The sequence below is a fragment of the Myotis davidii genome, unplaced genomic scaffold (assembly GCF_000327345.1).
Source record: "Myotis davidii unplaced genomic scaffold, ASM32734v1 scaffold534, whole genome shotgun sequence".
Lineage (NCBI taxonomy): Eukaryota > Metazoa > Chordata > Mammalia > Chiroptera > Vespertilionidae > Myotis > Myotis davidii.
In genome coordinates this window covers 6,523,541-6,538,572 of record NW_006286678.1, presented here as the reverse complement: position 1 = coordinate 6,538,572, position 15,032 = coordinate 6,523,541, and the positions used below count along the sequence as shown (strand labels likewise).

The window sequence follows — 15,032 nt, the reverse complement described above, 5'->3', positions numbered from 1 at the left end:
TTCCCTACATTCTGGGTTTGTTTGTATCCCTGCTATACCATTAATATGTTCCTCTAGCCACTGTATTTTCTGAGAACTGATACATTAAAAGCTTGTTCAGATCAAGTTTGATTTTCTGGCAAGAATACTTCTTAGGTAATGCTGTTAACTTCCTATTGCAGTACATCAAGATGCACAATATATGGTGGTCTACCTTTGTGATAAGATCGCCCCATGAATATTTTAGATTTTCATTTAATCATTTTTTTATTACTAAACACTTCCAGGTTGTTGTTGTTGTTTTTTGTTGTCGCTGTTTTTTTGCTAATTAATAATATGACAACTATCCTTATACATCTATCTTTGCATGCTTACCTAGAATATTTTCTAAAATTCCCAGAAGTGAAACTGCTGGCTCAATGGATATAATCAATGTTTTCAACACAATAAGTACTATGGGTTTTTTTTACTCTTTATTGTTGAAACTATTACAGATGTCCCCGTTTTTTTTCCTCCCTGCTCCCCATTATCTGGTTCCCACTCCACCCCAGTCCTTCACCCCCCTATTGTCTGTGTTAATGGGCAATGCATATCCTATATAATAAAAGGCTAATATGCAAAAAAGGGCTAATATGCAAATTGTCCCTTTGACTGGGAGTTGGATCAGGGGGCGGGGCCAGCCAGCCAACTGCCCGAAGCCCCTCCCCCAAGCCAGCCTCGCCCCCAATTGGCCAGATCAGGGAGGGCCAGCTGGACCTCACCCATGCACGAATTCATGCACTGGGCCTCTAGTATGTATATAAGTTCTTTGGTTAATTTCTTCCCACCTTCTATCCCCCAGCTCTGAGATTCGTTCTATGTTTTCATGCCTCTGGTTCTATTTTATTCATCAGTTTATTGTGTTCATTAGATTTCACATATAAGTGAGATCATGTGATATTTGTCTTTCTCTGACTGGCTTATTTCGCTTAGCTTAATTATCTCAGGTCCCTCCATGCTGTCTTTTTTTTTTTCTTCTAATATTTTATTAATTTTTTACAGAGAGGAAGTGAGAGATATAGAAAGTTAGAAACGTTGATGAGAGAGAAGCATCGACCAGCTGCCTCCTGCACATCTCCCACCGGGGATGTGCCCACAACCCAGGTACATGCCCTTGACCGGAATTGAACCCGGGACCCTTCAGTCCGCAAGCCGACGCTCTATCCACTGAGCCAAACCGGTCTCGGCCATGCTGTCTTAAAGGGTAATAGATCCTTCTTTTTTACAGTGAAACTACTGCATCAACGGATATAATTAATATGTTTTCAACACAATAAGTACTGTTTTGATAGGCTAAGGGTTCCTAATAGAAACCACAGCCACCAGTTAAATAAACCAGTAGCCTACGAACACTAAAGTCTGCTGACTTTATCTGATTATCCTTCATCCTTGATTATTTATGCAGCCTCGATCCTGGGGGTTCCTTCTCACATCCTAGTAGCAATTCCAGGCCTATAAAGCAAGTTTAGGTATCTCAGGCCTTAGTTAGGTCTCCTGTTACCTCCTACTATCAAGGGGGACTGCAGGTAGTTAACTGTACATGCTATTGGCTAATAAATTCAGGATGGAAAAGCATCCTAAGATTCTACAATTGGCATTGTAAAAAGATGAGCTAGAGTGAAAGTTTAAAAAATGTTGAGAGTTTACAATATGAAAAAGCAATAGAGGTGGGCAGTTTGGGGGATTACTGCCTCGGTCCTAGAAGAGACAGGTTTCCCAGGCAGAATCAGTTCAATTGTTCTGAGCTTAATTTTTGCTTTTACAAGTCTCAGCTCCATGAGTATAGTTCATCTTTGTCTTATCATTTTTTAAAAATATAAAGACGGCCGAAACCGGTTTGGCTCAGTGGATAGAGCATCATCAAGGGCATGTACCTTGGTTACAGGCACATCCTCAGTGGGGGGGTGTGCAGAAGGCAGCTGATCAATGTTTCTCTCTCATCAATGTTTCTCTCTATTCTTCTCCCTTCCTCTCTGTAAAAAAATCAATAAAATATATTATATATATATGGGATCTGGCCAACTCCTTTGACCAGTCCATGAGTGTTGACTTTTTTTAAAAATTTTTATTGATTTCAGAGAGGAAGGGAGATAGAATCATCAATGAGAGAATTATTGATCGGCTCATGCCTGCACACCCGACACAGGGCCATGTGCCCTGACCTGGAATCAAACCGTGACTTCCTGGTTTGTAGATCGATGCTCAACCACTGAGCCACGTCAGCCGAGCTTGACTCTCTTTTTAAAAAATGTATTTTTATTTATTTCAAAAAGTAAGATAGAGATAGAAACATCAATGATGAGAATCATTGATTGGCTGTCTCCTGTGTACCCTTTATTGGGGATTGAGCCTGCAACCCGGCTATATGCCCTTGATGAGAATCGAACCCAGGACCCTTCAGTCTGCAGGCCGACGCTCTATCCACTGAGTCAACTGGCTAGGGCTTGACTCTTTTTTTAAAAAAAATTGTTTGATTTTTAGAAAGGGAGAAGAGAGAAACATCAGTGTGAGAGCACAACAACAATTAGCCGCCTCCTGCAAGTCCTCCAAGGTGTCAACGGGACCATGCTCCTTCCTAAGGTTCAAGGAACCTTTCCTTGCTTCTTCCAGCTTCTGGTGGTTCATGGTATCCCTTGGTTTATAGATGCATCACTCCAATATCTGCTTCTATCTTCAAATTGTCTTATCTTTGTGTCCCTGTATGCATGCCCTTGTCTGTCTCGTAAGGACACTTATTGGAATTAGGGCCTACCCTAACCCAGTGTGATCTCATCTCAATCCTTACCTTATATATGTCTGCAAAGACCCTATTTCCAAATAAGATAACTTTTTTTTTTTTAGGTTGAAGTGGGCTGCCTTTTTTTTAAAAATATATTTTATTGATTTTTTACAGAGAGGAAGGGAGAGTGATAGAGAGAAACATCGATGAGAGAGAAACATCAATCAGCTGCCTCCTGCACATCTCCTACTGGGGATGTGCCCGCAACCCAGGTACATGCCCTTGACCGGAATCGAACCTGGGACCTTTCAGTCCACAGGCCGACGCTCTATCCACTGAGCCAAACCGGTTTCGGCAAGATAACTTTCTGAGGTTCCAGGTGGACATGAACTTTTGAGGACACTACTCAACCCACTACAATTCCCAACATTTTATTGGAAGCTATTAGGAAAATAAGACTCGCATATCAAAAATTTAGCAAACCTATTATATTTACCTGGATGGAGGACAAATCCTGCTTGAAGACAGGATTCATTTTCTATTCTTCCTAGAATTCCCTAGTACAGTTGTTGATGTTAAGCATTTAATGTCTAATCTGAACGCCTCTCCTCATTGTATAAGATGAAAAAACTGATGTATAAAAAGAAGAAAAGACTTGTCCCAAGTCTTATAGCCATGACTAACAGTGGTAGAACTAGAACTAAACCCATATCCTCCCCTTTAGTCCATACTTTGAGTGGTTGGCACTGGGATGGTGGTATGTATCCCCTCTCAGGGAATAACAATAGTATCTTTTTAAAAATATATATTTTTTTTATTGATTTCAGAGAGGAAGGGAGAGGGAGAGATAGAAACATCAATGACGACAGAGACTCATTGATCAGCTACCTCCTGCATGCCCCACACTGGGGAAGAGACACAACCTGGGCATGTGCCCTGACCAAGAATCAAATCTCGACCTCCTGGTTCACAGGTTGACGCTCAACCACGCGCCATGTTGGCTGGGCAACAATAGTATCTTTAATCTGGTAATATAACATCCCCGTAACTCCCAGAAAGAAAAAAAAAATCTTACAGTGAAACTTTAAGCATGGTGGTTGGGGTGATAATTTTGCTTAGCAGAAGGCCTAGAAGAGCAGAGGGGTGGGCGTAGTGAAGATGAGGGCCGTTTCTCAAGTCAGCAACACACTGCAGGGACCAAACCACCAGACCTCAGGCCATGGTACCCACCACAGGGATTTGCGCAATCTGCAAATGGCCTTAGCCCGGGAGAACAAAGAAGCCTCATTCTCTGTCCAGGCTACCACCAGCTAAGAAAAAAGTAGCTATGAATGAGGCAAGTTTCTTTCTTTCTTTTTTGATGTTGTTGTTAATCCTCATCAGAGGATATTTTTCCACTGATTTTTAGGGAGAGTGGAAGAGAGAGGGAAAGACAGAGAAACATCAATGTGAGAGAAACACATTGATTGGTTGCCTCCTGCACAAGGCCTAGCCAGGGCCCGGGCTGGGGAGGAGCCAGCAACCAAGGTATGTGCCCTTGACCGGAATCAAACCCGGGACCCTTTGGTCCACAGGCTAACGCTCTATCCACTGAGCCAAACCAGCTAGGACTTTTTTTTAAATTTAAGTTTATGTTAAGGTAGGAGTTGATCATTTGTTTTCTTCCTGTCCATAGCATTAGGGATGTTAATTACAGCTCTGAATACTGCTTAACAAGAAATGCAGTAAACATGTAACTCTGTGCTCGGTTAATGAGCATTATTATCTTTTCAAAATTCTGACTTCGGCAATTATACACTTATCAAGAGGAGTGTTCAGATGTGAGGCTAAACTCAGGAGGAATTTGAGAGGACAGTTTACACCTGTTTTGGAGAGCTGAATCACAAGAGCTTACCACCCCATTTTGAGTTCAGTTTACACCCCTCTCTCTAGTGGTGCTGTAGAAATAAATTTCTCACATTTGTTTCTCTGGATTATTCTTTGGAGAAGCTGAATGAAGTGAGGGCAAAAGAACCAAGCTTAGAAACCCAAACTTTCTTGTCTTTACAGCAGTTCCAGAATTAAAAGCCCATGTTTCTACCCTCTCAAAGCTTCTAGCCAACTCAGCATACTAGCATGAAATATGCCTAAAAGTAACATTGAGTGATCTTTCCTCTCCCACCTCTTCAATTCCACAACCCCACCCCCATATTGTTGTTTCCCAGACACCAGCTACTAGAAAAAAACAACAAAACATTTGGGTCCTAGGCTCTTAAAAGATTAACTCCCAAAGCTAAGCAAAGGGTCCTGACACCTTGACTTGCTATTTCTGGGTACCTGCTTTGGGAACCATCGGGTGGCGCTGGTTCCAGGGAGGCCTGCACTGCGAGTGTTCAGCTTTATTAGAAACACCGAGGGCCAGGTCAATACTAATCAGCTCTTGGAGCAAAAAATGAGGTTCCAGAGCCTCTGCAATAGGACCCAAAGGATGACCTGAGGAGCCAGTAAGCTATCTGGAATGAGGCATGTGGCCTGACGGGGAACAAGGAAGTTATTTCATGGCTTGGGAGTAGGAACTGCTGGCAGGAAAGGGAGGGACCTCATAAAATCCACAAAGCCCTTCCGTGATACATACTTTGCTGGAAAGTCTCACTGGAAAATGGGAGCAGGGCCAAGACTCCACGGAGGCCAGAGGCCCAGGCCAGGCCCACCCCACATACCGTCACCTTTTTTGAGCAAGTTCCATGAACACGCATCCCACAGTAACCAAAACCTGAGGTGGTGAGGAAGCATGTCTTTGTTTTAATCTGTATCTCCCCGAAGTAATTTGACCCTAGAACACTTTGTGAGCACCAACGGCTGTTCCACGGGTTGGGGATTCTAGAAACCCTCATTCTGGCGAAGGCGAATGCCAATCCCGTTCAGTAACTCTTCTCCAGGAAGCCCCCTCCATTGCGTCAATTCATCCGCCTCCCCCTTTCTACTTCACAACCTTTAATTATACAGGTATGTGCCTGTGTGAGTCATGTTTGGAACCAGTCTCTCAGAAGCAGGCGCCACGGCGCTGAATCCAGCTTGTCCTGGAAAGGAACCAGTGCCATGTGAACAGGTACTGCCTGGCCTTGCTTGCCTGTCTGTGGCCCAGCCCAGATGGTCTTCCGGAGAGGGCTGAGGAGGGGGTATGATTTAGCAGTCTGTCTTTTTCTCAGCTACAGCCCTCAACAGGCCCTGGGAAGAGCAGCATTCACTGTGTCCTCTTACAAAGGGCAGCTATGGTTCCAACCTAAAAAAATGATGTCTTTTTCCCAGAACCCTGTGCACCCACTTCCAGTTGTTCTCAGGACACCTTCCACCAAAATACACAGGGCCTATCACCAACCCAGTATACAAGAGGTCAGCTGTTCAAATGCATAGTAATTAGGAGCAAGGGCTAGTACACTCCATCCAAGTCAGCCTGTATTTTTTTGTCAAAAAATTTTTAATTGTTGAGAGAGAGAGAGAGAGAGACTGACTTATTTATGCATTCATTGGTTGATTCTTACGTGTGTCCAAACCGGGAATGGAACCTGCAACCTTGGCATGTCAGGATTATGCTCTAACCCACCGATCTTTCTGGCCAGGGCCAGCCTATATATATTTTTCAAGCACCGAAGTACTTTCAGTGGGCATATCCACCTTCAACTGGAGTAACTGATCAATCAGAGTAACTGATCTTGGGTCTGAGATGGGGCCAAGAGCAAGTAGGTCTTAGAGTTTGCACTTGACCTGCCTTTAACCTTGAGTGAACACTTGCATTTCCCTTCTGCTCTAAACAATTCTAGCACCCCAAAAAGTAATTTAGGGCCTTTTCCCTGCTGCCTCTTGGCTATACATACTCACACAAACCACTTTGCACTGAAATAATATTTATTTTTTACTTGGCAAAAAGTCAAGTGCTACATTTTTTAAAACAAAAAACTCAATCAAACGCATTACCCATCACAGAAGAGGGTCTGGCAATAGTACAAAACATCCAACTTAAGAACCTAAGATCTTTTTTTTTTAATATATATACAAGTTGGTTTAAAATGATAGAAGTTCTGTGAGAACTAAGAAATCTACAGCCTGTAGTTTAATAAAAAAAAAATAAGACAATTAAAAGATCTACAGCATCTAGCATTTTGCTTAATTCCCCATTTATAGCACCTATTTCTCTAGGTTAGAAGATGAGAATTCTAGAACCTATGGTGTATGTATTGTACCAAGATACGGTGACTTGCTGACTTCCTTCCCACCAGCCCCCATCATCAAGAAGACACTCTTTTCAATTTCCCCACTTATACCTGGAACAAAGAGGGATGACTAAGAGAGCAACTTAGAACCTGGAGTGCAGGAATAGATCTGACTTTTCCTTTCCCCAGAATGAGCTGTTGACAGAAGCCGAGTATGTACTTCAAATGGAGGAGGAATTTGTGGGTGGAAACAGCTGTTACCAGCAACATGATGCGTAAAAAGTAGGGAATAACTGGACATCACGCTCAGTCAGTTGCCTGCAAGTTTAAAAACCTCAGACTAGACAGTTCAAAGGAGGAACAAATTACTAATCACATCAAAGCTTTTAACATGCACAACGCTGGTGGCTGCTGGCCACCCCATCACCACCCCAGGACTGAGCCAACAGAGTAGAAGAGGTGGCTTCAACCCCAGCCCCACCGTATTAAGAAAACAAACGTTCCACACATGAAGCACACCCTACACACAGATAAAACCCCTATTCACTCCTCCCCTCCTGGACTGAACCCAATTTAGAAAACAAAGTAAAACCCATTGGGAAGACCAGAAGAAAAGCAAAGTAGTTTCTCCTCAAAGCCAAGGGAACTGAGTATGCTAATTTTAGCTGACTTGAGGCCTCCAGCTCCAGGCCCCTGAGACACCAGATAAGGTCTTATTTGAGGGGAGGGCAAAGGAGGCTGGGATGGGGATTCTCTTTACCAAGTTATAGCAAGCCTTCTGCAGCCTCCAGAGCTGCATTTGGATGGAGACTGATGTTTTAGGGGCATGGCCATTGGCTAAGCAGGCAGCAAGTTCAAGTGGAAGTGATGCATCAACAGAAGTGTTCTCACCTGGGGGACACACAGATGGAAAGACAGGTAGGGGATGGATCATTTTGGAGCCCTGGCACAAGAGTCCCCAGGAAGTCTGCAATCTAACTCAAAAGGTTCTCCTGATTTTTCTTTGTTTTTACTTTTTATAATCAGTGTTATTAGACTTTAAGAAACAAGATAAAGACTAGTCCCAAAGCTGGACTCTGTGAACAAAGTTGTTTCTTTTATAAATATTTTAATTACAAGTAATCCTCACTCCAGGTAATTTCAGTAACACACAGTACTTGCAGGTACACAAGTTCACATGCACACATGAACACATAGCCCCCAAACTTTCACAGAAAGTCTGACAGCAACCACATAATTGTAAAGGAGCCCTACCTCTCAAGGGTGAAGTAAGGGTGAGAATGACTATGTCAGCCTAAAGAAATCAGAGAGAGGAAAGTGTGTGTTACTGGAAAAAAAACACAAAAACAAATATGGATTAAAAATGTTTGGGTGAGAAGCCAAAAAGAAAAACCATAGTAAAGTGAAATTCTGATTACCAAATCGGAAAAACAAACAAAACCTTCAGATTTCTATATCGAGCTTCTTTCTGTCAAAGAACCTAAATAATAGGCAAACTTGTGTTCCCACTAAAATATGAGGGCCTCACACAATTGGAAAAAATCAAAAGAAACAAGGAAACAGAGGATGGAAGTTGTCATTAACTCCAGAGCCCAGCATAGTTTCCATGGAGCCCTGAAGGGAGGGGACCCCCTGCCACAAAGAGTTTTGTTCCGGATGAGTCGTAGCAGTGGGTGTAAACAGCATTGGGGAAGAAATCAATGTCTGAAAAGTAATTCCTCCAGGTTTCATCATGATTCTATGGGAAGAGAAAGAGACTCTGTTAGCACCTCTAGGTCATGGGGCAGCAATGGACAGGAATGCTTTCTGGTCTAAGAGCAGAGGGTCTTCTACCTGTAACCTGATGTAAGGAGCCTGATGCTTATGTGAACAGGGACCTCATTTTTCCAAATGAACATTAAAGAGGAACTGAGCAGGCTGAAGAGTTGCTATACAAACCGAAGGTCTTCTCAAGACAGCTAGAATCAAACTCTTTAAGAAATCACCCCTAATGCCCTGGCAGCCTCAGCAGCATGTTCCTTCTCCTTCCTCCTCTATTATCATCTGGGGCAGGGGTGGGGAACGTCCAGCCGTGGCTGTAGAAGGCCTGCAAAATCATTTGGTCTGGCCCTGCCAAGGCATCAGGGGTGAGTTAATTAAATATTTGACCAAATATAGCAGGCTAATTTTTAAGTTAATTTTGTATGGCCCGCAAATTATAAATGTTCAAATGACCCTTGACAGAAAAAAGGTTCCCTACCTCTGACTTAGGGTGAAAGCCTACGTCAACTAGTGTGTCTTACTGGGCCTGTTTTCCCAGGGATATGCAGACATAAAAGCAAAATCAAGTGTTTTAGGGGCATGGCCATTGGCTAAGCAGACAGCAAGGAGTGTCTTGTTCAAGGAGTGTCTCTTACTTGTGCAAAAGTATGTGGGTAGGGGTGTGTCAGTGAGAGTGGGAGTGGGTAGTACAGCAAAGACTATTTTTCTGTCTCTGTTCAGTAAACATGTCGGGCAGGGGCTTACTTACCAGCCAGCCTTTGCCAGTGGTTAGTTTCAGATTCTCCCCTGCTAGTCTGGGCTTGGACCCATAACAAGCCGAGAGCCTCTCTTCTAAGAATCTCTGAGCTCGGATGTCATAGAACAGCAGGGAGCCATGCCCAGTGCCTACAGTGATGATGTGCTCATAGAAGCTCACTGACCGGATCCCTGAGAAAAGTAAAGGGCAATGCACTTAAAAAAGTAAAGGGGGAGCATGCGCTTCAATCTGCTAATCTGAATTTCTCTGACACTGTGTTCACATAGTACCCCCATTACCAGGCAGTGCCTTTCCTGTGGCAGGCATAGTTCATGAGAAAGCTGAAGAGCCCTGATGCCATACTGCCATCCATATACCTAACAGGAAACTTCGCGTAATCCTCAGAGGAAGGCCAGACATCTGATGATGCCCAAGATGCTTTTGGCCTGAGATCATAAGTGCATTCTGAACCTCCTTGCCTCCCCTAGACTCAGTCTGGAGTCATCATTCATAACTCTAAGCTCTTCTCCATTTTATGTTTCTAACTTATACGGAAACTGAGGGTGATCTGCATATTTACAAATCATTACATTAATAAAGACTTCCTTGCCAGGCCAGTGTGGCTCAGTGGTCAAGCGTTGACCCATGAACAAGGAGGTCACGGTTTGATTCCCAGTCAGGGCAAATGCCCAGGTTGCAGGCTCACTCCCTAGTAGGGGGTGTGCAGGAGGCAGCCTATTGATGATTCTCATCATTGATGTTTCCATTTCCCACTCTCCCTTTCTCTCTCTGCAATCAATTGAAAAAAATAAACAAAACATATTAAGACTTCCTTCTAGCCCTAGCCAGCAATGGTTAGAGCACAGGCTTGTGGACTGAGCGTCGGGGTTCGATTCCTGTTCAAGGGCACATAACTCCATCCCTGGCGCCAGTAGGGGCCAGTGCAGGAGGCAACCAATCAATGTGTCTCTCATATCAATGTTTTTCTCTTCCTCTCCCTCCCTTCCATTCTCTCTAAAAAGAAATGAAAAAAAAAAATGTCTTTTGGCACATAAGAGCTGCTAGGTAACATTTGTGTAATCAGTATTTCTGTATTAGGTATAAAGCCAACTCCTGTAACAGTCATCAAAATATCTTAAAACTGTTCACATTGTAGGCATCATTGCAGCAAAGTCTATTTATTCTTTCCCTTTCTACTCTCATTATACACATTATTCTCTTTGTTCTGAAATGTGAACAACTTAATTATAATTGAAAACAAACAAACCCAAAACACAAGGACTCTTACCACTGCCTCGCTCCCGGGAGCAAACAGACTTGATGTTATATGATGGCTGCCGTGGATCCAAGAAGGAGACATGAGCTTGGGAGCCCACTGCATATACTGACCATTCACTTCCATAAGCCAGACACACATTCTCACGGCAATATGGGAGTTTGGTGGAGAGGAGCTGCAAACACAGAAAAGAGATGCACCCATGGCACTACCTGAGAGCAGAGGGCCGGACATTGTTCTTAGACGCCCACCTCTGGCGTTTCCATCATATACAAGGACATGAAGTCAGAGACAAAAGGACAAGCCCCAATTAAGGGAATAACACCCTGTTCCACACCTAGGTATTTAAGAGAATGACTGTAATAAACAATATACAGGTTAGGGAAAAAACTCAAGCTGGAATTAAATAATCAGAAGTAGAGAGAAAGGCCAAGACCTACAGGTGGTTCCATGGGATAACCCCAGGGCTCTAAAACCAAAGTCCCACTCTGTTCTCCACCTTTCTCATTGCTCTTCAGACAAAGAGGCTCAATTCTAGCTACCCTCAGCTTAACTCCCCAATTGTATGGGGGTTGTACACTATAGAAAACACACTCATGGGACTGACTGGCTCAACCCCAGGTAACCCCAATCTGTCTTAACCCTGGTCCTTACTGTTAAACCAATTCTCAATGCATGTAAGGCACCAAGCAAGTGAAATTAAAAAGCCACTAAGATATGAAGGAATCAATAATTCCTGAGGCTCTGATTCCTCTTGAAAAGAGTTTATCACAGAAGTAACAAGTAGCAAAGGCCTCTGGGATGAGAAAAGGGCAAAGGATCCATAGGTAGGCTCAATTTCATGCAAAATTTGCTTGTAAACATTATAAATTCAAACCATATTCTCATTACCTTATATGATTATTTCAGGAATGACTTATGTTAGTTTAACTGATCTTCAGTTACCAAGTGGTTCCTAACATTTAGGTTTTCCTACACTTAGAATATGCCAGAGTCAACAATCCATAAGCACATGTTTATATGCATTGTGGATTGGGGACTGCATGTTAAAAGGAATCTCCCAGCAAGCCCTTGAAAGAAGTGCCCCCTATGATCTCTTTTAAAGACTTTTAAAATATATATGTAATATATTTTATTGATTTTTTACAGAGAGGAAGGGAGAGGGATAGAGAGTTAGAAACATTGATGAGAGAGAAACATCGATCAGCTGCCTCCTGCACACTCCCCACTGGGTATGTGCCCGCAACCAAGGCACATGCCCTTGACTGGAATAGAACCCGGGACCCTTGAGTCCACAGGCCAATACTCTATCCACAGAGCCAAACCGGTCAGGGCTAAAATATATGTATTTTTAAATTAATTTCAGAAAGGAGGGGGACAGAAACATCAATGATAATCACTTATCAGCTGCCCCCTGCACGCCCCCTACTGGGGATTGAGCCTGCATCCCGGGCATGTGCCCTTGACTAGAATCGAACCCGGGAACCTTCAGTCCACAGGCTCTTATCCACTGAGCCAAACCAGCTAGGGCTTAAAGACTTTTAGGAGAGGCATGCCAGACTCAGGATTTCATACACCATGAAACCACATGCCCAGACCCTTGATTGGTGCTTTAGAGAAGGAAAAGGCTCAGGGAGAATTAAAGTATTTTAAACATAAGGTGAATTTTTAGGTAAAGCTATTAAGTCATGCTCATCACACCTTAGACAATGTATTTTCAGCCTTCCAGAGATGAAAGTAGCCATCCAGAGACACTGCTCCCAATTCCTACAAGAGCAATGAAAACAGGTTACATTCCAATCTGTAGCAACTAATACACAACAGTAAGTTCAGGTCCTCCCATTCTTCATTCCTATCCCATGATGATTCCAGCTGGTGCCAGGGAGTATCATCTCATTATCAGCCCTATGAAATGCAGCTTATTAAACTGATGCACCTCCTTAAAAGAACTCAAGCCATTTCATTTTCTAGTAATAACATAAAGCCCCCTTACTATGCAATCATTCCCATGTTTGACAGAGCAGAGCACACACATGAAGGACGGTTTTGTGTGTCCCAGTGTGAGAGCTTTTATAAGTGGAGGGTCTAAGCTAGGAGAGGTAAGTCTACCCCGAAGCCGTAAGTATGGAAGGGAGACAGAGGCTAAGAGACCTAGCCTTGACTGTGGCCTGATTCAGATTTCGAGAGGAGCCTTTTTCCTCTTCTGGCTCTGGGTTTCCATCCCAACACTACTGAATGCCCCAGTTTCAGGAGACCTACTGCAGTGAGGACATAAGATCTAGTGGAAGTGTTCAGAAGAGGAAGTGAAGAATGAAAAGAAACTGAATACCAGAGATAAAACCCCCGGCAAAGGCATAGTGATCCTGGGGGACTCTCAAGAGGCTGACCCACAAATATGGACCATCCAGAGAAATACCGCAGAGCTCAATACACAGGAGGGTTTCATAACCTGTTATAATTTCTCACCAGCATCCCTTAGCCTTCAAGAGGTGCTCTGTGGGCTCAGAACCAAGCTATGCAGCAAGCACTGCCTTGGGGAAAGAGAAGGAAAGTACATCTTCCAAGACATAAGCCAAGAAGTTGGAGAGTAATGGGCTTCAGGAAACTGGCAAGCTCATACCTTGTTCTTGTTATTGAAGGCCAGAGCACGGACCTTGCAGTTGTCAGGGTTTGTGTCTTCCTTGGGGATGTCCTTTAAGGCCTTGTGAGTGATGTGAGCATACACAGGGACCTGTGACACATTGTGCCTTGCGTCACTTCTGGTTAACACATCGTCTGTCACCTCCCAAAGTCCCATAGAACCATCACGTGAGCCTGCAGGTCAAGGAGACCACAAATGTCAGATATACTCAACTCTCTAAAGGACAGTCCCACAGAAGCCAAGATGGGCTATTTTAGTCTAGCTCTGTGCGCATGATCCTCGTATGTGCTGGTGCTTGTTCAGGTGGCCCACCCCAAAACAGAGAGCAGTATGCATTTTAACAGCTACACCAACAGAATGATTTGACTAAGGTCTAGGATTTAAAAGATAACATTTAAGCATAACAGAGTTGGTAAACTTTTTAAAAAATTAGTTTGATAAAGCTCAGTAATTTTTCAAGCCAAATGCTTAGGTCACTTGGGCATGCACACACAAGTGATTTCTACTGGGCAGCAGGGTTCAGGAATCTCCACTTCACATCAGTTGTTGCTTAACCTTTTCTGAGTCTTGTAACCCTTTGAGACTTAGGAATTTCTTTAGAAAAATGTACAAAAATACCACATTGTACATTTATTTTCAAGGCGATTCATGGGTCTCTTGAAGGCTTTCCATGGGCCTATAGGGACCACACTCCTTGCACTAAGAATGACTGTTCTACATAAAATGAATGCTTGAAAAGATAGTTTTCCTTAGTAAACAATAATGAAGCACTTAAAAAACATTTTTCTTTAGCCTAGCTGTTTTGGCTCTGGATAGAGCATCGGCCTGCAAACCAAAGGGTCCTGGGTTCGATTCCAGTCAAGGGCACGTACCTCAGTTGCAGGCTCCTCCCCAGTCCTGGCCTTGCTGGGGACTCATGCAGGAGGCAACCAACCAATGTGTCTCTCTGTCTTTCCCTCTCTCTTCCACTCTCTGAAAATTATTTAAAGAACTAATTTGGCAGCAAAATATCCTCGGGTGAGGATTAAAAAAAAAAAACATTTTTCTTTAAATTGTGCCCTAAACACATGGCTGATGGTAAAGTAAAATGGGACCATCTTTCTAGAGTACAACTGAGCAATCTGCAGCAAAACGCAGAAGCTTGTGTTCCCATCTAGGAATAATCCTGTGTCGTAAGACCCATAAAGGTGTTTATTCAGAACAATCTGTATGTCCAACAGTATGGCTATGATATAGTTATAGAACAGAATATCAAGAACCACTAAAAAAAATCATGGTTTTAAAATTCCTTTCCAGTAAAGGAATTTTAAAACTCCTTGGAAACCAGAAGGTGCCCTTTTCCATATTTAAATTTAAATCTCCTTAATGCTTTGTAGTAAAAATTGTCTAACATGGCAGAAATATTCAATTTGTTTGCATCATAAGAATTGTGGGCAGGGATTCAAAGAAGAGGGTTCATCATGTGTGAAATCTAGAAAAGGCCAGAGAGAGGGAACATCTGGAGAACTTCACAAAGTTTATTTTGCAAATCCTCCTATCTAATAAGAGGGAAACATGGCAATTGGCGTATGACCGTTACCCTTCCCACTGGCTAATCAGGGCGATATGCAAATTAACTGCCAGCCAAGATGGCGGCCGACAGCCAGGCAGCTTAAACTGAACATGAGGCTTGCTTGCTTCAGTGACGGAGG

General features: G+C 43.2%; 1 protein-coding gene across 2 annotated transcripts in view; it reads right to left on the bottom strand.

Moving 5' to 3' along the window:
• Positions 1 to 6,625: 6,625 nt before the first annotated feature.
• DCAF12 (DDB1 and CUL4 associated factor 12) overlaps positions 6,626 to 15,032 on the bottom strand; it is a 30,183-nt gene continuing 21,776 nt past the window's right edge. For both annotated transcript variants that reach the window (XM_015560573.1, XM_006758579.2), the window contains exons 5-9: positions 13,321 to 13,514; positions 12,402 to 12,467; positions 10,713 to 10,875; positions 9,437 to 9,615; positions 6,626 to 8,665 (exon numbers count right to left, since the gene is read on the bottom strand). In XM_015560573.1, coding sequence (XP_015416059.1) covers positions 8,507 to 8,665; positions 9,437 to 9,615; positions 10,713 to 10,875; positions 12,402 to 12,467; positions 13,321 to 13,514 — 761 coding nt within the window. In that variant the 3' untranslated portion in view covers positions 6,626 to 8,506. The remainder of the gene's footprint in view (positions 8,666 to 9,436; positions 9,616 to 10,712; positions 10,876 to 12,401; positions 12,468 to 13,320; positions 13,515 to 15,032) is intronic.